This window comes from Carcharodon carcharias, chromosome 13 (assembly GCF_017639515.1).
Source record: "Carcharodon carcharias isolate sCarCar2 chromosome 13, sCarCar2.pri, whole genome shotgun sequence".
NCBI classification, from domain to species: Eukaryota; Metazoa; Chordata; class Chondrichthyes; order Lamniformes; family Lamnidae; genus Carcharodon; species Carcharodon carcharias.
This window is the reverse complement of record NC_054479.1, coordinates 29,957,393-29,980,932: the sequence shown is the minus strand read 5'-3', so window position 1 is coordinate 29,980,932 and position 23,540 is coordinate 29,957,393. Positions and strand designations below refer to the sequence as shown.

The window sequence follows — 23,540 nt, the reverse complement described above, 5'->3', positions numbered from 1 at the left end:
CGAGTTCCAAGAAAATGGGTCTCCACTTACCAAAGTTCAAAGTTTTGTTTTCTGTTTCTCTGTACTTTATGGCTTTCTGCTATGGCTGGGCAAATATTTGTTTTTCAATGCTTATTACCTGAATGTGAAATCAGGAATGCTATCCATTAGGAATTAGTGTCATAGGAACATAGGAACAGGAGGAGACCATTCAGCCCATTGAGCCTGCTCCAACATTCAATATGATCATGGCTGATCGAACTTCAATGCCTTTTACCCACACTATCCCCATAACCCTTTACGTTATTGTTAATCAGAAAACTGTCAATCTCAACCTTAAACATACTCGATGACTGAGCTTCCATGGCCCTCCGGGGTAGAGAATTCCAAAAATTCACAACACTCTGAGTAAAGAAATTTATTAACAACAAAAAAACTGCGGATGCTGGAAATCCAAAACAAAAACAGAATTACCTGGAAAAACTCAGCAGGTCTGGCAGCATCGGCGGAGAAGAAAAGAGTTGACGTTTCGAGTCCTCATGAACCTTCGACAGAAATTTTAAAATTTTAAATCTTTTATGCTCCCCCCACCCCCACTAGAGCTATACCTTGAGTGCCCTACCATCCATTCTTAATTAGCACATTCGTTTAGATAATATCACCAACTTTAACACCTATGTGTTCTTTTGTTCTGTTGTCTGTGACATCTTTTGATGATCTGCTTCTATCACTGCTTGTTTGTCCCTACAACCACACCAACCCCCTCCACTTCTCTCCCCCCACCCAAACCACCCCCCCCCCCAACACACCTTAAACCAGCTTATATTTCACCCCTTTCTTGGATTCACTCAAGTTCTGTCAAAGGGTCATGAGGACTCGAAACGTCAACTCTTTTCTTCTCCGCTTATGCTGCCAGACCTGCTGAGTTTTTCCAGGTAATTCTGTTTTTGTTAAAGAAATTTATTGTCATTTCAGTCCTAAGTGGCTTCCCCTTATTTTGAAATTGTGTCCCCTGATTCTAGACTCCCCAACCAGGGGAAACATCTTATCTGCATCTACCCTATCTATTCCTTTAAATGTTTTGTAGGTTTCAATGAAATCACCTCTCATTCTTTGAAACACTAGAGAATACAGGCCCAGTTTTCCCAATCTCTCTTCATAACACAGTCCCGCCATCTCCAGACTAAGTCTGGTGAACCTTTATTGCACTCCCTCTATGGCAATAATATCCTTTCTGAGGGAAGGGGACCAAAAATGCACACACTACTCTAGGTGTGGTCTAACCAAGCCTCTATACAATTGAAGCAAGACTTCACTACCCCGTACTCAAATCCTCTTGCGATAAAGGCTAACATTCCATTAGCTTTCCTAATTGCCTGCTGCAGTTAAGTGTCACAAGAGCATGCTGCCTATTAAGGAACCTGTTCGGTTCATCAATATTTACTGTTAATTAAAGGAAATGATGGACCAAATTTAATGGGCCAAATATTTCTGCAGCAAGGCATCTCACAGCTTCCCCTTTAGTTAAAGTTGTTCTCATATGTTTAAATTTATTGATTTTCTTGCTCACAAAGTTGTTGGGAGTGTGAGTTGGTAGCGCAGTGAGAGCATCAGGGCATCTTGGACCTTGGTGAACAACATCGGTGTTGCAGGAAGACCGAGTGGGGGTTTCTATGACTGCTAATCCATCACTTTGATTGGTAGGCTGACTTCTTCCGGCAGGCGTTAAATCAGATAGGTGATAGTTTTTCACTTTTCTAGATAATGCCATGATGAAGATATTACAGCTACTGGCAGTAAAACTCTTCCAGCAATTAGTGGAAGTGCGGAAATCTCACTGATGTTGTCTTTAAGTCTTTTAGCAATTTGAAGCGAAAACACAGTTGAATTGGATTGTCATTTTCATGTTCTTAATGGATGCATAAGCACCAGAATTAACTTAGAGAGGAACTCTAGACTCCCCTTCTGTTTAAAATGTTCTAAATTTATTTATCTAAGCTGGTTGATGGGACTGTTTTCATTAGAACAGGAGATTATGGGTTGATTAAGTAGAGATGTTTGAAATTCTGAAAGGATGGGACAGAATCGATAGAATCAGACTGATGGAAGGGTTTAAAATGCGGGGCAGATTTAAAACTCTGGAGAAGCCAATGACTTTTTTGAAATGGCTGCTAAAAACACAGAGTGGCACAGATCAACTAACCTGTTGGTGCCTCTGTATCTCAAATGTGATCTAGTTAAGAATTGGGAATTCACTATATAGGGGAATACAGGGAAGGTATCCGTGTTCCCATGATATCCTTCCTATTATGTTAGCACTAAAGTACACTGCATGAACTGTCTGATTTCATCTCCTTATTGTCCCAACCAACATTTGTCTTGGTGCATAACCATTAGGAATTTTCGAAAAAATATCTGCATAATAGGACAGATCTTTTTTTCTTTTGTGCTACTTGTGATCTTGCATCCACATATTATGGAAAAGTTATGGAATTTAAAAAAAATTAAAATAAAAAACACATGCAAGAATCTTAGAACTACAATTTTATGATGATGGCTACGTGACTCATGTTTCAAACCTTAAGATTAAATACAGTATTTGCCCTGTTAATCAAAATATAATGTTATTTCTTCAGAAACTGGCTGATTTTACAGTTGAACTGAGCTTGTGTAATGTTCAATTCTTCCAGTCACTTTGTGTATTAATCCCTTTTATTGATCTTCCCATTGATGTTTGTAAAGATTGTTGTTAGAATTTTGCAACTTGGTGGGTTCACACATTACATTTTGACATACGGTTTACAAGTGTGCAAACTAAGTTTAATCATGATCTAATGGTCAAAACTTGTAGAACATTGCACATTTCTCTACTGGGGATATTGAACAGGGGCAGAGGTTGTCCTTTGGGAGATTCTGCTGTTCAGTGTGGCTGCTGTTTTCCTTCTTCCTACCCTGCGACCAGTTTTTATTTATAGCACACATATGTTCATACTTTTATTTCTTCTTAAACCTATAGATTCATTTATGGCACAGAAGGAAGTTATTTGGCTCAATGAGCCCATGCTGTTTCTCTGTAAAACAAACCAGTCAGTCCCATTCCCTCTGCCTCCAAACCCCATCCCCATAGTCTTGCAAGTTTATTTCCTACAAGTGCCCATCCAGTTTCCATTTGAAATCATTGATTGTCTCTGCTTCCAACACCCTCGTGGTCAGTGAGTTCCATATCATTACCACTTGCTAAATAGAAAGGTTCTCCCTTACACCTCCACTCCCCCACACTGCATCTCTTGCCCAAAACCTTAAATCTGTGTCCCCTCTTTCTTGTACCATCAGCTAATGGGAGCAATTTTTCCATGTCTACCTTATCCAAAACTGTCATAATCTTAAAAATCACAATCAAATCTCCTGTCAAACTCCTTTGCTCCAAGGAGAACAACCCCAGCTTCTGCAACCTAACCTTGCAGCTAAAATCCCCTGTCCTTGAAACCATTCAGATAAATCTCCTCTGCACCCTCTCAAGGCCCCTCACACCTTTCCTAAACTGCTATGACCATAATTGAATGCAATAATCTAGTTGTGGCCTAACCAGAGCTGTATAAAGGTCCACTGTACCCTTTTTGCTTTTGTACTCAATGCCTCTATTTATGAAGATCATATGCTTTGTTAACCACTCTCTCAATATATCCTGCCACCTTCAAAGATCCATGCACATGTATCCCAGGTCCCTCTGTTCCAGCAACAATTTAGAACTGTGCTATTTAGCCCATAATGCCTCTCTATATACTTGCAGCTAAATACATGCCCTCACACTTCTCTGTATTAAATTCCACCAGCCACTTGTTTTCCCATTCTGCTAGGCCTATATAGACCTTATTGCAGTCAATTTGTATCATTCTCACTGGCCATAACTCCCAGTTTGGTAGCATCGGCAAATTTATACATATATCATTATATATATATATATATATATATAAAATAAATATATGTGTAAAGCAGTGGTTCTCCAGTCTGAAAGACAACCATTTACCAGATTCGCTGTTTCTTTTGCATAAGCCAATTTTTTATCCGAGCTCAAACAGACTGTCCTATTCCATGAGCCACAATTTTGTTAATGAGCCGTTTATCTGGTACTTTGTCAAATGCTTTCTTAAGATCCTTAAAGACAACATCCATTGCATTCCCTTATAGTTTCTGTATAATTGCTTTCAATAGATTGCCCTTTTGATGAAGCTTTGTACTCATCAATGTGAGATGCAGGCGCTGGGTACGGAATACTTTTCCATCTTTTTAAATCCACTATCCACATCAGAGACTGTAAGACTATTTATAAGATGGGAGAAATAAAGAGCAAAGTTCCCTCTGATCACCCAAACAACTAAACCTCTACCGAAGTCTTAGAAGAGGTGCCTCCGATAGACCAGTGTAAATTTTTCCATTCCTTACAACAGCTATCCTTTTGATCACTGAATAAGATTTGCAGTTTGGTGCCAATTAGTGACAAATTTGGGGGAATTTTCTGTTGGCTGCTTCTCAAATGGAGTTGCTGTGTTTATATCAAATTGGATCTATATAATCAGCAAACCAAGGAGATTTTCATCTTGTCAGGATAGGCTTCATTTGAAATTTGGGGAGAAGCAGAGAGCGAGGGAAAAAAAAACATAGGGCAGGATTTTGACCTTAGCAGGGGTGCTTGGCGGGAGTGGTCGAGAAGCCAGTTGCCGCCCGCGGTCAGCACCGCACCATGATTTTACGTGGGCGGGCCAATTAAGGCCTGTTGTGGGGTGTTAGTCAGTGTGAGCCGGCTGAGCGCGAACTTTGCGCACGCACGCGAAAGAGTGCTTCAATCTCCCTGAGGCAGGGAGCTACCTCAGGGAGATGAAGTGCTGTTTAAAAAAAGTAATGAACGACATAAAAATGTCATAAAACATGTCCCCTCATGTGACTCTGTCACATGAGCAGGGACATGCTTTTAATTCAAGTGTAAAATTTTTATTTTTATTGGCGTTAGGAAACCTCATCCCGCCCGTGGATGGGGTTTCCCAAAAAGTGCAAAGGCCGTTTGGCACTTTTTGTCTGCCTGTCAACTGTAAGGTTGGATGGGCAGTGTAAATTTGAATGCAATTACCTTTTTAATGGCCTTAATAGGCCTTTTAATTGTTGGCGGGAGCGCCGCCAACTCGATGCCAGCAACAAAATATTGCAGGACTACACAAGGACATTGGGATGCTTACCCTACGTCATCACACGTCATTTTACGTTCAACTGGGTCGGGCGCGCACCCACCTACCGAGCTCGATATTCTGCCCAGTATGTAAGTCTGTCTGAATTGGAATCAGGTTGTGGACCAGTCTCTGTACTTGTTTTCAATCTGTATTCTAAATGCAATGGCATAACAGTTGTGTTGAAATAGCTTAACAAGCATTTTGTTGTGGTCTTGATAGTGTTATATTGTATGGTGAAATTTAGAGGAGTGTCACATGAGCTGGGACTTGTTTGTCAATTTATCAGGATTTATTTATTGATTTTATTAAACTTTCAGGAAACCTCATCCCACCTGTGGATGAGGTTTCCTGAAAAACACAAAGGCTGCTTGGGCTCTTCGCCTGCCCGCCAACCTTAAGGTTGGATGGGCCCTGCTGTTAATTATCTTAATTACTTCCCTAATGGCCTTAACAGGCCTTTAACAGTTCGGCGGGTTCGCAGCTGCCCCTGGCAAGCGGCCGCCGAATGAAATATTTAAATGAAGCGCGGTGATGTCAGGATGCACGCCCGATGTCATCACGCATCATTTTATGAGTCGGCATGTCAGGCCCACCCCCGCACGCTGATTACAGAGGCCTGTCAGGCCTTAATTACAGAGCTGGAAAATCTGTCTTTGGTACCAAATGATCATATTTGTTATGTCAATTACAAAATGTGCCTACCTTATAATGTAACAGAAAATACAAATAATAACTTGCATCTATTTTTTTATTTGCTTTTGGGATATGGGCGATGCTGCTCAGGCTGCATGTGGATGAACATCCTTTTTGCCCCGAGAAGGCGGTGGCGGTCCTGCTTGGTGTTAGGAGGAGGCAGTGACGTAGTGGTGTTGTCACTGGACAGGCCATACTCTGAGTCTTTGGATTACCAGTCCAGCCAATTCGATTTGCCCCACGTGATATCAAGAAACGGCTGAAGGCATTGGATACTGCAAAGGCTATGGGTCCTGGCAACATTCCAGCAGTAGTACTGAAGACTTGTGCTCCAGAACTTGCCGTGCCCCTAGTCAAGCTGTTCCAGTACAGCTACAACACTGGCATCTACCCCAGCTATGTGGAAAATTACCCAAGTATGTCCTGTACACAAAAAGCAGGACAATTCCAACCCGGCCAATTACTGCCCCATCAGTCCACTCTCGGCCATCAGTAAAGAGATGGAAGGGGTCATCAACAGTGCCGTCCAGCAGCATTTGCTTAGCTCACTGACACTCAGTTTGGACTCTGCTGGGGTCACTCAGCTCCTGACCTCATTACAGCCTTGGTTCAAACATGGACAAAAGAGCTGAGCTCCGGAGGTGAGAGTGACTGCCCTTGACATCAAGGCAGCATTCGACCGAGTGTGGCATCAGGAGCCCAAGCAAAACTGGAGTCAATGGGAATCAGGGGAAAACTCTCTGCTGGTTGAAGTCATACCTAGCGCAAAAGAAGATGGTTGTGGTTGTTGGAGGTCAATCATCTCAGTTCCAGGACATCACTGCTGGAGCTCCTCAGGGTAGTGTCCTAGGCACAACCATTTTCAGCTGCTTCACCAATGACCTTCTTTCCATCATAAGGTCAGAAATGTACAATCAACAGCAAGTATCCCCAATGTTCAGCGCCATTCATGACTCCTCAGATACTGAAGCAGTCCATGTCCAAATGCAGCAAGACCTGGATATTCAGGTTTGGGCTGACAAGTGGCAAGTAACATTTGCATCAAAAAAGTGCCAGGCAATGATCATCTCCAACAAGTGAGAATCTAACCATCGCTGTTTGACATTCAATGGCATTATCATCACTAAATCCACCGCTATCAACATCTGGGGATTACCATTGAACAGAAACTAAACTGGACTAACCACAAAAATATTGTAGCTGCAAGAGCAGGTCAGAAGCTAGGAATCCTGCAGAGAGTAACTCACCTTCTGACTCCGCAAAGCCTGTCCACCATCTACAGGGCACAAGTCAAGAGTGTGATGGAATACTCCCTACTTGCCTGGATGAGTGCATCTTCCACAGCACTCAAGAAGCTTGACACCATCCAGGACAAAGCAGCCCACTTGATTGGCACCCCTTCCACAAATATTCATTCCCTCCACCACCGATGAACAGTGGCAGCAGAATGTACCATTTATAAGAAGCACTACAAAGACTCACCAAGGCTCCTTACATAGCACCTTCCAAACCCATGACCACTACCATCTGGAATGAGCAGGGCAGCAGATAAATGAGAACACCACCACCTGGAAGTTCCCCTCCAAGCCACTTACCATCCTAATTTGGAAATATATTCCTGCTCCTTCATTGTCGCTGGGTCAAAATCGTGGGACTCCCTCCCTAACAGCACTGTAGATGTACCTACACCATATGGACTGCAGCAGTTCAAAAAGGCAGCTCACCAACATCTTCTCAAGGGCAATTAGGGATGGACAATAAATGCTGGCCTAGTCACTGACGCCCACATCCCTTAAATGAATTTTAACAAGTCCCATCCTGATGGCGGTCCTATAAATGAGGTTAGGCATTTCAGAATTTTGACTATGAAGAAACAGTAATGTATGTCCAAGTTGTGATGGTGTCTGACTTCAGAGGGGAACCTGGCTTGTCCGTCTTAGTGGCGGGTTTGGGAGGCAATTTTGAAGTAACTTTGGCAAGCTGTTACCATGCATAGGCCAAACTGCAGCCCTGTGGGGCTGGTGCTGGAGAGTTGGATATCGAATTCATTGGCAGGGGAGCAGAACAAGTGGACTGCTTTATCCTGGATGATGTTGAATTTCTTGTGCATTAATGTTCTTTCAACCTTTCAGGTGAGTTATGCTTCTGATATAAAGTAGAAAAAATGTCATATGCTGGAAATCCAATGCTGCTGCCTCGAGCCTTGTGGATGGTGGCAAGGCAATGATTGACCAGGAAGTGAGCCATATAAGAATACCCAGTTCCTCCCCTAGCTTGTAACTATTGTGTAGCTAGTCCAGTTAAACTTCTAGTCAATGGTGACACCTATGATGTTGGGGGCAAAAGGACTCAGCAATAATGCTGCTGTTGAAACTTAGGAGAACACAGTTGTGCCTTTTCTTGTTGGAGATGTCACTTAGGCAGCATGAATATTAGCTGCTACTTCTCAACAAAAACCTGAATGTTGTCCAAATCCTGCTGTAAGATGGCTTGGAGGATTATGTCTGGAGCTATAAATTGTAGATTCATTGATGAACAGCCCCCTCCTGACCTAAGATTTCAGGGAAGGTTATTGGTGAAGGAGCTGAAGACCTTTGCATTTATATAGACATTTAATATCATAAAGTGACATATCTCATAGGGGCGTGCAAGACTAGAAGGTTTAGGAGAGTTGACCAAATATGTGGTTGAAAAAATAGGTTTTGAGGAAATGAGAGAAAAGTAGCAAGGTGAAAAAATAAATGGTGGATGTATTTTCCTCTGTAGGTGCAGGGGCAATGCACAAGAGGTCAGAATCGAGCAGGACCGGAGGGCATGAGCTGGGATCCAAGGCTGCAGAAAGTTGCAGAAGAAGGCAGAGAGAGGGCTGGATTTATTAAGTAACAACAGTGATCTTGAATTCATTGCATTGGTGGATGGGGAGCCAGTGGAGATTAGCAGAGACAAGAGTCTGATGGAGCTTAGGGCAGGACAGAATGCAAGAAGAGAAGCTATGTGTAGGATAGGGGTGAGGTGGTCTGCAAGGAGAGCATTAGAGCATTTGAGTGTCCAGGTAAGGAAAATATGCACAAAGGTTTCAGGAGTGGGAAGTGTGAGCCAAGGGCAGAAGCGAGCAATGCTGTGGAGGTGGAAGTAAGTGGTCTTAGTGATGGATTGGATTGGGGATAAATGGAATGAGAAGCCAGGGAAAAGGATAGAGTTAGGGCAAACAACAGGAGTGGGGTGTGATGGCTCCAATGTTCCCACTGTTCAATTGGAGATGAGACTGCCCCCGTTGCAACTTGGGATCAGGATAGGAATGATTTTGATGTGAATAGGTTAGTTAACAATATGTTCTATAATACCCTCCATAATCTTGGTCATGCATCAGTTTTGAAAGAACATCCTGAACTCAGTGAAGCCAGTATTTGGTATTCTAAACACTTCTCAGTTAAGGAGTTGGTGCAATATAATCTGCTCTGTGCATGATCTTCCATTTTCAAAATTCATCTAATTCTCTCAATTTACTGTCTGTAGCAGACTGAATTCCGTATTTTATTACCCATCTGATCTGACAGTTCTTGTTGTTTTTCTATCATCCTTCAGTGTCATTTATTCCCTTCGTCAATTGTGCTGCTAATACATTTTTCCAGACAGTCTTACAAATCCTGCAAAATTATCCTGCATATGTATTGTTTCGTTTCACCATCTCCATGGTGACGCTGCCAGTGTGTTTCCCACTTTTTAGATTCTTCCTTAGATAGATTTTGGCATACCTTGTTCACCTTCATTATCGTATAGTTCTGTGTTCAAAATTATTCAAAATATTCTGTCTGTTCAAACATTTTTACTCTGATATTATGGTTTAATTTGTCTTTGCTAAAAATGGGCTTGGTTCCCTCCTTATTGATACCATTCCCTTGCTGTTTAGACTATTATGATAAATCAATTGCATTGACATAAGATTTGTCATTCCTTAAACTTTTCTATAATTGTGCATCTACATTTCAGAAGTTTATTTGAGTCAGTGAAGTTTTCTTTCTCCATTTAGCTCTTATACCTCACTGAGTGACATTTTCACAGCTTTTATTAATCTGAGTCACTCTTGCACATATAAAACCACACAGCAGTCACTGCCCATCCCTAACTGCCCTTGAACTGAGTGGCTTGCAGGCCATTTCAGAGGGGCAGATAAAAGTCAACCATATTGCTGTGGGTCTGGAGTTACATTTAGGCCAGGCCAGATAATGATGGCAGATTTCCTTCTCTAAAGGACATTAATGAACCAAATGGATTTTACAACAATTGATGATACTTTCATGGTCACCTTTACTGAGGCTAGCTTTCAAATCCAGATTTATTAATTGAATTTAAATTCCACCAGCTGCCATGATGCGATTTGAACCTGTGGCCTCAGAACATTAGCAGGTCTGGCAGCATCTGTGGAGAGAGAAACATAGTTAACATTTTGAGTCCATATGATTCTTCATCAGTAGAAGTGTTAACTCTGTTTCTCTCTCCACAGATGCTGCCAGACCTACTGAGTTTTCCCAGCATTTTCCGTTTTTGTTTCAGATTTAGACTAGCATCCGCAGTATTTTGCCTTTGTCCCTAGAACATTAGCCTGGGCCTCTGGATTACTAGTCCAGTGACATTATCACTATGCCACTGGGCAATTAAAATTACTTTGCACCTTCAAATTCAGACATAGATGCAAGGTACGTTGGATGACTGTGTTCATATTGGTTTAGGCATGATTGATGTCACTTCTTGATTAGCAACCAAACCTATAATTCTATTTCCATGCTCCTTTGATTTTCTATGTAATTAGTATGAAGGAGTCATTTATTGGTCTCTTTGAAATGAGTTGCTCATTTGAGGAGTTTTCTGATGATATTGAACCAAATTTCATTGTTACTTCTGTGATATGTGCACAAATCATCCATTCTTCTTTATATCGAATGCCTTCTAACATGACATGAAGCAGTTCTTCACACATGTAATTAATATGTGGAATGATGTTCTGAGTAGCATCGTGGGGCAAAAACTCTGAGTCATTTAAAAGCAGTGCTGCAATAGATGTTTATAGATTAGTAAAGACCTTCCTTGTTCATAAGTTGTTGACTTCAGGACTTTGTTATCTCTCGCTTCACCTATCTTGTTCTGTCTCCAATCTTTATTTCCCTCTCTTTATTTTTCTCTCTCTACCTGATTTAACATTGAAATCACCAACTCTAATTTTCACTTCCTTCTCATTCCTTGCATTGTTTTTTCTCAGTTTTTCCATGTGATTGGTTAAGGAGCTAAATGAGTTTCTTGCCCTGTGCACTCGGATCCCAGATGCCCAGTTTCCCTCACTGCAATGCCATCAGCTCACACTTCCAGCAATTTAACATGCAAAAGAAAATTAAAATCCTTAATGGACATGGGCAAATTGAACGAATAGCAGATGGTGGTGATAAAAGCAAAATACTGCGGATGCTGAAAATCTGAAACAGAAACAGAAATTGCTGGAAAAACTCGGCAGGTCTGACAGCATCTGTGGAGAGAAAGACAGAGTGAATGTTTCGAGTCCGGGTGACTCGAAGGAGAAGAAGAGTCTGAAGAAGAGTCATATGGACTAGAAACATTATCTCTGTTTTTCTCTCCACAGATGCTGTTAGATGTGCTGAGTTTTTCCAGCAGATGGTAGTGGATGTCCTGCTACAGTAAAATTTGACCCAATGCCTTACCACCTGTAATATTAGGGTGTTCAGGACTGAAAAGGTTTAGTGTGGGATTGGGGAAACACTGCTGCCCAGATGATGATGAAAATGGAGTCACCTGACTAATAATACCCTGGTGGTATTCTGAATGGAGATAGCTTATGGCTTGGACTGAAGAAGCCTACTGACATATATACTTGTACATAGTTATGTTCTACAATAAATAGTTACTGTTCAGACTCTATGGCTCCGAATCTCTTCCTTAGACAGCCACAACTCAAATAAGACACCTTCAAATAGAATGAGGTATAGCGACTGATTATGTAAAACAACATCCATTCGGTACACATAATAATTCTGCAAAGAGCAATGATGTAATGACCTAGTTAAACTCTTTTTGGTGTCAAGTGAGGGAGGAATGTTGGCACGAAACCCAGAAGAATTGCCTATTGATTTTCAAGCATTGTCACAGGTTCTTCAGAAGTTCAGTATCTCATCCAAAGAGTGGAGCCTTCCCTCAGTAATACACTAAGGTGCACGTTAGGTTTTGTGTTTGTATCCTGGGTTTGGAATTAAGCCCACAATTTTCTGACTCAGAGTAGAGAATCCTGCGTATTGATTCAGCTGATCCATAAGCCTAGGATGAATTAATATAGATTGTAATCCATTGTTTGCAATGTTTTGACGATTGTTGTTTTAATGTTTAGAACTGCTACAGTATGGAGGAACCTAAATCCGTTCTGGGGTGAGGAATATACTCTCCATCTGCCCATGGGCTTCCACAACCTCTCGTTTTATATAATGGATGAAGACACCATTGGGTAAGTGAATTAAAATTTTATTAATATTGGTATATAGTCTATTTGAAACACCACTTATTCAGAAAATGTTTTTGAGAGATTACAACAAAAGTTACAAGTGTTTTTGTGTTTCTCGCAAAAGCCTAGAAATTGCTGTAGATGTGCTATTTGGGTTTGAACTCGAGGTTAATAAGAGTTTTGGGAGAAATGTGTTCCTGCACATTCACTCACAGATTTGCTGTTCTCAGTCTGTGGGCTAACACGTGGACAATATCTCCTGAAAGGGCACTGGGAAACACAATGCAGGTTCTCACTCAGCAGAATTACTGTAGAATTGGGTGTTATGGGGTAGGGGGAGAGCCAACTTTAGAGACTGAGGGATGAATTTTCCCAGCCCCGTTGGGAGGTGGAGCTGAAGATGGGGCGGGGAGCAATTTCTGAAAGCTTTGATCTAACCTTTTCCTGCCTCTGAGTGCTTTCGCCGCAGGTGTGGTCACCACGGCAATGGTGGGTAGCCAATTAGCCCATTGAAGAGCCCACTTGGGGGAGAGTGAGGAGGTCGCCGGGATCTTCCCAGTGATGGACTAGTGCCTGCTGAGTTGAGAGGCTAGTGACAGCTCGGAGTGGCCTCCTGGCATCAGGCAGCAAACAAAGTATAAGACACAAATTTACTTTATGATTAATTCTCAATTACAGCTTTGATCTGTCCTCATAATATGCTAGGAATATGCAAACACTATTTTTGAGCTTCATCAATAACTAACATGTTTCCTACAGCACCTCCACATTGATTGCCTGGCAGCTTTGTTGATGCAGGATTTTTAATTTGTCCCAACACTGCAGAGAGGCTGCTCCATGCTGAGACCCCCTCACTGTTTCCTGTCTGTCTCGGCAGCGCACACTTCTCCTGATGGGGTTGCTGACCAGGCATCCTTACAGGTCCTCCTACTGGGCCTCCTGTTTTTCTAGTCTACCTTACTGGTCCCACTCGATTGGACTAGGTTCCTGGAGGCGACTTCTTAGTTCGTCACCTCAGGGAAGATCGCGACCAATGTCCTGGCAATGACCACTTCTGGGTTCCTAACCCAGAATTGAGGCTGACATCAGGATCGTAACCCAACATGCAAATTTCAGCCACAAGTGTTACAAAAGCCACTGTGAGGATTGCGGGAGAAGAGTCACACAATTTCTGGGCCATTTGCGGTTGTTTAAGAAGCACCTGACACACTCAGCCTAAGAGGAGCGCTAGTGGAGAACTGAATACATTCTACATTGTATGAAAATACCTTATTAAAAAATCCTTTCTTGGGATGTGGATATCGCTGACAGGGCCAGCATTTGTTGCCCATCCCTAATTGTTCTTGAACTGAGTGGTTTACTAGGCCATTTCAGAGAGAAGCTAAGAGTCAACCACATTTCTGTGGATCCGGAGCATCATGTAGGCCAGACCGTGTAAGGACAGAAAATTTCCTTCCCAAAGTGACATTAGTGAACCAGACAGGTTATAACTGGAAAGTGGAAAGAAAATTTGGAACAAGTCGCTGTTACATTGAAGGCTCCTGTATTCTTGCTTTAACCTCATCAATAGTCCTTATGCCATTTACATAAGATTAAGGTATTGCACCAATGGTCTGTTTCGGCTGAAGTGTGGGCTGCCTCCACTTTAAATGCCCAATCTGCTGGTTTAATTGACCTAATGCATAAGTTGAATGCAACTCATTCATATTTTGAAGTCTCCAGTTGGCAATTTTGTGAAAGTCAGGCAGATGGGTGCCATTCCACACTCGCTGCGAACCTCTGGCCAATGATAAAAGTTAATAGTGACCGCAGTTTCTAGGCTGAAGTTGTACATGAAGTGGATCATTGTGAGAAATTCCTGCATTCAGAGAACCGTGATGAAAATGCTTCAGTGTCTGTGCGCATATTGCCATTGGTATGTACGGCTGGAATTTATGGCGGTGGGTGGGGGAGGGGGGAGGTGGGATCTGCTCGCCCACCTGGAAGGAAAGTTGGCTCTGAACGGATCGACAATAACATGCTGGGGGCGGGCTAAACAGGCTGAGGGTTGGACTTCCACCCCTCAGTGGACAGGAAGTCCTGCCCTCAAGAGCTGTCAGCCAATCTGATTGGTCAGCAGCTCTAGTAGTCCCAGAACTCAGTCTTGGGCACTTATGGGACTGCAAGGAGTCCTTGGGAAGAAGATCATGGCGACTGGAGGCAGGTAAGCCGGGGGCTTTTAGGGCGGGCAGGGATTGGAGAGCCGAGGGAGGGGGATGGGGGCTTGGTTTTGTATTATTGGGAACAGGTCAGGGGTGGACGGAAAGAAAGTGAACTTGGGGCACCCGATATATTTTACATGACACATGGCTGAAAGCATGCATGGTTGGGTGGAGGGGGTGGGAGGGCAAGGGGGGTGGTGTTGGGGGCTGCAAAATAGGAAGGTAGGAATATAGGACTTAGGAACGGATGTAGGCCATTTGGCCCTTCAAGTCTGCTTTGCCATTTGATAAGATCATAGCTGATAGGTTCTGGTTTCAACTCTATCTTCCTGTCTGGCCCCATAACCCTTGACTCCCATATCCCTCAAAACTCTAACTCAACCTTGAATAAATTCAATGATCCAGACTCCACTGCTTTCTGGGGAAAAGAATTCCACAGACTGATGACCCTCTGAGAGAAAAAAATACTTTCATGTCTGTCTTAAAAGGGAGACCTCTTATTCTTAAATTGTGTTCCCTAGTTCTAGTCAACCCCACAATTGGAAACATCCTGTCAGTGTCCACCCTATCAAGTCCCCTCAGGGTCTTTACTGTTTCAATAGGATCACCTCTCATTCTTCTAAATGCCAGTGGGTTTGGGCCCAACCTATTCAACCGCTCTACATAAGCTGAGCCCTTTAGTCCAGCCCATAGAGTCCTTGGGTGGAATCATCCCAGAATTGCACTAAGTGCGGTAGCAGGCGTGAAAAATGACATTTTGAATGGCGGGTTTATGCGCCGTATCATCCACTTCCCAGCTCATTAATTATGCAGCCACAGGAGACACACCGTCTCGCTGACGGGCGGTCCCTGAGTCACCCACCACGCTGTTACCTCACGTTTCCTCAGTCCGGGTGCCATACCTAAACTACAGCCGTGCACACAGGTCTCAATGCTTGCAGCCCAGGACAGCTGCAGTGAAGACTTGGCCCAGAAGGCCAAGAAGAGTTCAGTGTCCCATCACTAGAATGCCTTTTGGAGGCCCGCTGTGATGTCCTCCCCTCCCCTGCTCTGGCCGCAGGAGGTCCAGCAACCTTACCACTCCAGCTTGGGGAGCAGTGACAGTGGTGGCTGGTGCCAATGCTGCACAGAAGAGGTTGGCCATCCAGTGCAGAAAGGGGATGAATGATCTAATCTGTGCTGCCAGTGTAAGGCAATCATTTCTTCACTCTAAACTCACATACTCACAAGGCCATCATACATTCACTGAAATCTCACTCACTGCCAGCTCAAGGGACATCGCCACTCACTCTCTCACACACACCGTCACATCTCCATCTGACCTCGTCTCCTCTGGAGGCTGCCTCCTCAGCCCTCACTATCTTGAGGCCACTTGCACAGATCAACATGTGCAGCCACACACACTCTGGGATACACCCCTTCCCCTGTACAGCCCTCACCCTGTAGCCTCTTCCCTTGCCTGAGGCCCCCCTTCCCCAAGCAAGCCCTAACCCTGCAGCTGTTGAAAAGTCACCCCTGCCTTACAGCTGGTCTGGTAGGTAGAGACCTGCCCGTGAGCCCCCCTAAAAGTGATGTGGTGCTGTCTGCGGCGCCCGGTTCTGATGACCACGAGTGCTGCCAATAGCAAGATAGGCAAACAAACCTCAAAGTCCCGAGGGAAGTGTACCTCGCTGGGTGCGCTTCGCTTATGTACAGTTGTGAATCACGTCGACATGCCTGGACGATCCGGCGACGGGGGGATGATTATGGCGAGCAGGGCTTATAACGAGATGCTAAAGTATTGAAATTAGGCTCCCCATGTGTGGTGGCAGGAAACGTGGCCATTGACAGGCAGAACAGACGATTGCAAACTGGCCTCACGATGACGTAAAACCAGTTTTTGGCCTTCTTGACATATTGTCCGTTCATGCTGCCAAACATTTCCACTGCCAACAGGAGCGGAAAATTCCGGCCATAGAGTTATTTAAGGCACAGAAGGAGGCCACTTGAAATGTCCCTGAAATAGAATGTTGAGAGGTGCATTGCCTGTGTTTGGAGAAGAATTTCCATTTGTGTGTGTGAAAGACTGTCTGGTTTTGGAATTCATTTGATTATGAAAGGTGACGTTTCAAACAGAAGTAAGTTCTATCAGCTCCAGGTCCTTGCAGAATAACATTTATTTCATGGATATTTGAATGAAGTAAGTACTCATACAAGTGTAATTTTTGCCAGCAATTAGTAGAAACAAAGCATATATTTATATTTTCAAAGGAACAGAATCTGGCCGTTTAGACAGCCTTAAGTATGGTTTGTTTCAGGCAAATTGTTTCACATATATAGATTAAATAGTAACTATCCTAAGGTTATGCATTAAAATCCAGTGCAAATCAGTACTGAGTGTAGTTAATTTGTTCTAATAAATGTTAATCCCAAATATTGACACCAATGTCAGCCATTTCCCTTGTTAAATGTGTGTCTTAAGCTGTGCTTATTCAGTTGTGTTGTTTCTGTACATATGTAACCTTTTCTTGGAATTGCTATCTTTGACTGGAACCCTAGTATTAACTTGTTCTGTCAGGAAATTTGATCTGTTGAACAGTGGAGATAAGCTTTGCTTTCAGTTGAACATGCTATTATCACCTTCCATGTGCAAACAGAATGGAGAAACTAGACAGGGGTGGGTTGTTTTCAGCCTCTGCCACAATACTACCTATTTGAATCTTTGCCAGTGGCTCCTTCCCATCTTGCCAAAAAGTTAAGAATAAGATTATAAGAATTAGGAGCAGGAGTAGGCCATTTGACCCATTGAGCCTGCTCTGCCGTTCAATCAGATCATGGCTGATCTGATTGTGGCCTTAATATCACTTTCTTGCCTGCCCCCCATAACCCTTAACTCCCTTGTAGATGAAAAATCTATTGAACTCAACCTTGAATATATTCAATGATCCAGCCTCCATTGCTCTCTGTGTAAGAGAATTTCAAAGACTAATGACCTCTGAGAGAAGACCTCTAATGCAATTATATCATGTTTTAAATAGGAGACCAACACTGTAAACAGAACTCCAGATGTAGTCTCACCAAGACTCTGTACAGCTGCAGCAAAACTTCCCTACTTTTATATTTCATTTCCCTTGTAATAAAGTCCAGCCCATAGAGTCCTTGGGTGGAATCATCCTCATCTCCATCTTAAATGGGAAACCCTTTATTTATAAACTGTGCCGTCTAGTTCTAGATTCCCCCATGAGGGGAATCCTCCTCTCAGCATCAAGCCTGTCAAGTCCCCTCACAGTCTATAAGTTTCAATGAGATCGCCTATCATTCTTCTAAACTCCAAAGAGTATAGACCCAACCTGCTCAACCCTTCCTCGAAAGACAACTCAATCATCCCAGGAATTAGCTTAGTGAACCTTCTCTGAACTGCTTCCAATGCAAGTATATCACTCCTTAAGCAAGGAAACCAAAACTGTACACAATGCTCTAGATGTGATCTCACCAATGTCCTGTACTGTTGTAGCAAGACTTCCCTACTATAATATTCAATCCTCTTGCTCAGGCTTTCTTACCAAGCCCAAAATTGCATTACCAAGTAACAATGCCCCATTTGCAGCTTGGGCCAAGGTTGGGGCTCATAATCTTCATTTTAAGTTTGTTAACATCATAATAGAAATTTGTGTGCTGTAAATACCTATGATGTCGTATCAGTTGTTAAGCTAAATTAATTGTTTGCTTTGGATAAACAACTTGCATTTTTATCATGTGGTTGATGTCCTAAGGGGCTGGTTAGCTCAGTAGGCTAGATGGCTAGTATCTGGTTCAGAATAATGCCAACAGTGCAGGTTTAATTCCTGTTCCAGCTGAGGTAGACTTGGGACCTGGCTCCTCACCATGCCCCTAAGAGTAGAAGGCAACAGCAAACCACCACTGTCAAGAAAAATGCCTCAGGACAAAGAATCACTGGACAATGAAGGACCTGCCTTCAGGCAGAGCACATGTGAGTGTTTAATGTCATGAAGTCATTACGGCATGGAAGGAGACCATTCAGCCTATCAAGTCCATGCCAGCTCTCTGTAGAGTAATCCAGTTAGTCCCATTCCCCCACTCTATCCCTGTAGCCCCACAAGTTCATTTTCCTCAAGTGCTCATTTAATTTCCTTTTGAAATTATTAATTCTCTCTGCTTCTAGCACCCTCACAGGCAGTAAGTTCTAGGTCTTCACCTATGCGTAAAATTTGCTGCTGTACATACTCTTCCTCACATTCTCCCTGGATCTCTTGCTCAAAACTTTAAATCTGTGCCCCCTAGTCCTTATACCATTGGCTATTTGGAGCAGCTGTTTTTCTGTCTACCTTATCTAAACCTGTCAGAGTCTTGTATGCCTCTATCAGATCTTCCCTTAACCTCCTTTGCTTCAAAGCAAACAATCCCAGCTTTTCTAACCGAACCTTATAACTAAGTTCCCTCATCCCTGCAGCCATTGTGGTAAATCTCCTCTCCACGCTGTCAAGGAATTTCACATGTGGTGACCATGGATGCAATACTCTAGTTGTGGCCTAACCAGAGCTTTATAAACATTCTTAACTTCTCTGCTTTTATACTCAGTACCTCTATTTATGATGTCCAAGATCCTATATGCTTTACTAATTACTCTCTCAATATGTCCTGCCACCTTTAAAGATCTATGCACAAGAATCCTCAGGTCCCTCTGTCCCTGCACATTCTTTAGAACTGTGCCATTAAGCATTCATTGCCTCTCCCTATGCCTTATGCTAAAATTCATCACCTCTGTGATTGCTTCAGTTGTACAGGGCATTGGTGAGACCACATCTGGTGTACTGTGTACAGTATTGGTCTCCTTATTTTGGAAAGATGTATAGAGGAGATTCACAAGAATGATTCGTGGGATAAAGAACTGTAGCTTTGAGGATAGACTGGGGAGGTTGGGACTGTTTTCCTTGGAGAAAAGAAGGCTAATTTGGCTTAACAACTAATATGACATCATAGGGATTTACAGCACACAAGTTTCTGTTATGATGTTAACAAACTTAAAATGAAGATTATGAGCCCCAACCTTGGCCCAAGCTGCAAATGGGACATTGTTACTATGGTAATGCAATTCAAAATAATTGGCAAAAGGAATAAAAACGATGTGAGGAAAAACATTTTCACCCAGTGGGTGGTTGCAGTCTGGAATGAGCTTCCTGAAAGGGTGGTGGAGGCAGGTGTTCAAAAGGGAATTGGATTGCTATCTGAAAAAAAATAATGTGCAAGATTATGGAGATAAGGCAGGGGAGTGGGACTAGGTGGAATGCTCTTTCAAAGAGCCGGTGCAGACTTGATGGGCTGAAGGGCCTCTCCTGCACTGTAAAGATTCTGTGAATTGCATTGGAAGTAGTTCAGAGAAGGTTTACTAGATTAAAACGTGGAATGAGCGGGTTGTCTTATGAGGAAAGGTTAGGCAGACTAGGCTTGTCTGGAGTTTAGAAGACTAAGAGGCGACTTGATTGGAATTTATAAGATCCTGAGGGGACTTGACAGGGTGGATGTGGAAAGGATGTTTCCTCTTGTGAGATAATATAGAGCTAGGGGCCACTGTTTAAAATAAGGGGCTGCTTATGAGGAAACATTTTTTCACTAGGGTTGTGAGACTTTGGAATTCTCTTACTCAAAAGGTGGTTGAGTCATATCTTTAATGGAGAAGTAGATAGATTCTTGATAAGCAATGGGGTGAAAGGTTATTAGGGATAGGCAGGCAGGTGGAGTTGAGGTTAAAATTAGATCAGCCATGATCTTATTGAATGGCGGAGCAGGCTCAAAGGGCCGAGTGGCCTCCTCCTGCTCCTAATTTGTATGTTCGCGTGTTCTCTGTATTAAATTCCATCAGCAGGCAGTCATTGCTAAGCCAATGAAGTTTAGCTCTGTTCACCAGATGGATGACGGTCATGTACCCAAAGACCTTGCGTGCGATGAACTGGCCACTGGGTCATGACCTCTTTGGTGCCTACCTATCCACTATAAGGAGAGCTGCAAGCAAGACATGAAGATCGTGGACATTGACACTGACAACTGGGAGACGGTCGCTGTTGGCCATGACCTAAGGAGGCTGATTGATTGGAAGGGCATTGGAAGAGGCGAGCAGAAACAAAATGCTCAGCTGGCCGAGAAGAGGGCCCAGAGAAAACAGAGACCAGCAAATCTTGCACCTTTCAGCCCACTGTCATCCTCTGCAGCAAATACAGCAGAGACTGTCATGCCAGAGCGGAGCTCCTGAACCACACCAGGGGGTGCTTAACACAGAGCTCACCACCATGGCGTAAACCATCATCCTATGAGACAAGAGGCTGCTGCTATTCATTATCTCTTTGCAGCCTATTTGCAACTCCCATATAGCTTATTTTCCCACATAACTTTGTAACCACAGCAAATTTGGATACATGGCACTTGGCCCCCTCATCTAAGTTGATGTGGATTGTAAATAGCTGAGGTCCAAGTCCCGAACGTTGCTATTTTCCTTCTGTTAACCAATCCTCAATCCATGCTAATATATTACTCTCAATCCCTTGAGCCATAATTTTGTATAATAGCCTCTTACGCGGTACCTTTTGGCATGCTTTTTGAAAATCCAAATGCTCCACATCCACTGATTGTCTATTATCGACCCTCCTAAATACAACCTCCTTAAAAAAAACAGATTTGTCAAACATGATTTTCCTTATAATTCCTATCTCTGTAGCCACCTCTTTTAAAACCCAGATGATTTGTCTAGGGGATTTGTTAAATTTAAGTCCCATTAATTTTTCCAGCACTTTTTTTACTAATAATAATATCCCTAAGTTCCTCATTTCCTACCAGACCCTTGGTTCTCCACTATTTCCAGAATGCTTTTTGTGTCTTCTACCATGAAGGGGTGGAGCATCAACTGTCGTCAATAGCACTATCAAGCAGCACTTGCTTAGCAATAACCTGCTCGCTGATGCCCAATTTGGGTTCTGCCAGGACCAATCAGCTCCTGACCTCATTATAGCTTTGGATCAAACATGGACTCCAGAGGTGAGGTGAGAATGACTGCCCTTGACATCAAGTGATTTGACCAAGTGTGGCATCAAGGTGCCCTAGCAAAATTGGAGTCAGTGAGAATCAGGGGGAAAACTCTTCACTGGTTAGAATCATACCTAGCACAAAGGAAGATGGTTGTGGTTATTGGAGGTCAGTCACCTCAGCTCCAGGACATGACTATAGGAGTTCCTCAGGGTAGTGCCCTCGGCCCAGCCATCTCAACTGCTTCATCAATGACCTTCCTTCCATCACAAGGTCAGAAATGGGGATATTCGCTGATGATTGCACAATGTTCAGCAACATTCGCGACTCCTCAGATATTGAAGCAGTCCATGGCCAAATGCGGCAACATCTGGTCAATATCCAGGCTTGGGCTGACAGGTGGCAAGTAACGTTCGCGCCACACAAACGCCAGGTAATAACCATCTCCAACAAGACAGAATCTAATCATCGCCCCTGACATTCAATGGCATTACTATCACTGAACCCCCCCACTCTCAACATCCTGGGGGTTACCGTTGACCAGAAACTGAACTGGACTAGTGATATAAATACTGTGGCTCCAAGAACAGATCAGAGGCTAGGAATTCTGCAACACGTAACTCAACTCCTGACCCCCCCAAACCTGCCCACAATTCATAAGGCATAAGCCAGAAGTGTGATGGAATACCCCCCACTTGCTTGGATGAGTGCAACTCCCACAGCACTCAAGAAGCTTGACACCATCCAGGACAAAGCAGCCCACTTGATTGGTACCACATCTACAAACATTCACTCCCTCCACCGCCGATGCACAGTAGCAGTGGTGTGTACCGTCTACATGATGCACTGCAGGAATTCACCAAGGCTCCTTCGACAGCACGTTCCAAACCCATTACCACTACCATCTAGAAGGACAAGGGCATAAGATACATTGGAACTCCACCAACTGGAAGTTCCCCTCCAAGTCACTCACCGTCCTAACTTGGAAATATATCGCCGTCCTTTGCTGTCACTGGGTCAAAAGCCTGGAACTCCCTTCCTAGCAGCACAGTGAGTGTACCTGCACCACATGGACTGCAGAGGTTCAAGGAGGCAGCTCACTACCACCTTCTCAAGGGTAACTATGGATAGGCAATAAATGCTGGCCTAGCCAGCGAAGCCCACATCCCATGAATAAATTTTAAAAAAATTCCCATCTTTCCCGCCGCAGATTTCATGGTGGGCAGGAGCAGAGAATCCAGTGGCAGGCAAAAAGTTGGAAACCCGCTGTTGTGAAAGTAGTTTGTGATTTTCCTGATGGCGGGTTAATGGTATGTCAGTTATCCCACTGCCTAGCGGCGTGAATGCTATTTGCATTCATTACCATCTTCTGAATACTCGTTAAAACAGCTGCTTGCCAGAATCTCGTGATGCCTTCCAATGCCAGTAGGTAAATACGTCAGCCTGAAACCCATTTGAAAAGGAACGGCATGCACACGTCAGACCTCAGTTCGCTCGTGACTTCGAGGTGAGCGCCACATACATAGCCTACCTGCCATAGCACTGTGCTGGTCTTATTGTGATGAATGCTGCACTGCTGGGGCTGCAGGGATGGTCTGCTCTTGCCCTTTGCCTATGTTGTCCAGAAGGACACCACTGCGCTGTGGTACTCAGGCAGAACTCCACTTTCAGAAATGAGCATTTCGACTGAGTGGGTGTGGGGTGTGAGGAGAGGGTGGGGTTGATGAACATAAGGGGGGCAAAGGGATAGGAAAGCTGTGCAAGGGCTGTGAGGGGGAAAGGGGGCATGATGGAAGGCAGATGGGCAAGGAGGTGAAGGAGGATGGGGAACAATGGAGGGTAGACCGAGGGGTGGGAAGCTATAGCCTGACAAAGGCACATGAGATGCTGACATTCAAGTGGATCAAAGGGATAACATATGTTTGATGC

General features: G+C 43.6%; 1 protein-coding gene across 1 annotated transcript in view; it reads left to right on the top strand.

Moving 5' to 3' along the window:
• Positions 1 to 23,540, top strand: part of LOC121286019 (rasGAP-activating-like protein 1) — a 299,053-nt gene that overhangs the window by 8,586 nt on the left and 266,927 nt on the right. The window contains exon 3 of the mRNA XM_041203040.1: positions 12,286 to 12,399. Coding sequence (XP_041058974.1) covers positions 12,286 to 12,399 — 114 coding nt within the window. The remainder of the gene's footprint in view (positions 1 to 12,285; positions 12,400 to 23,540) is intronic.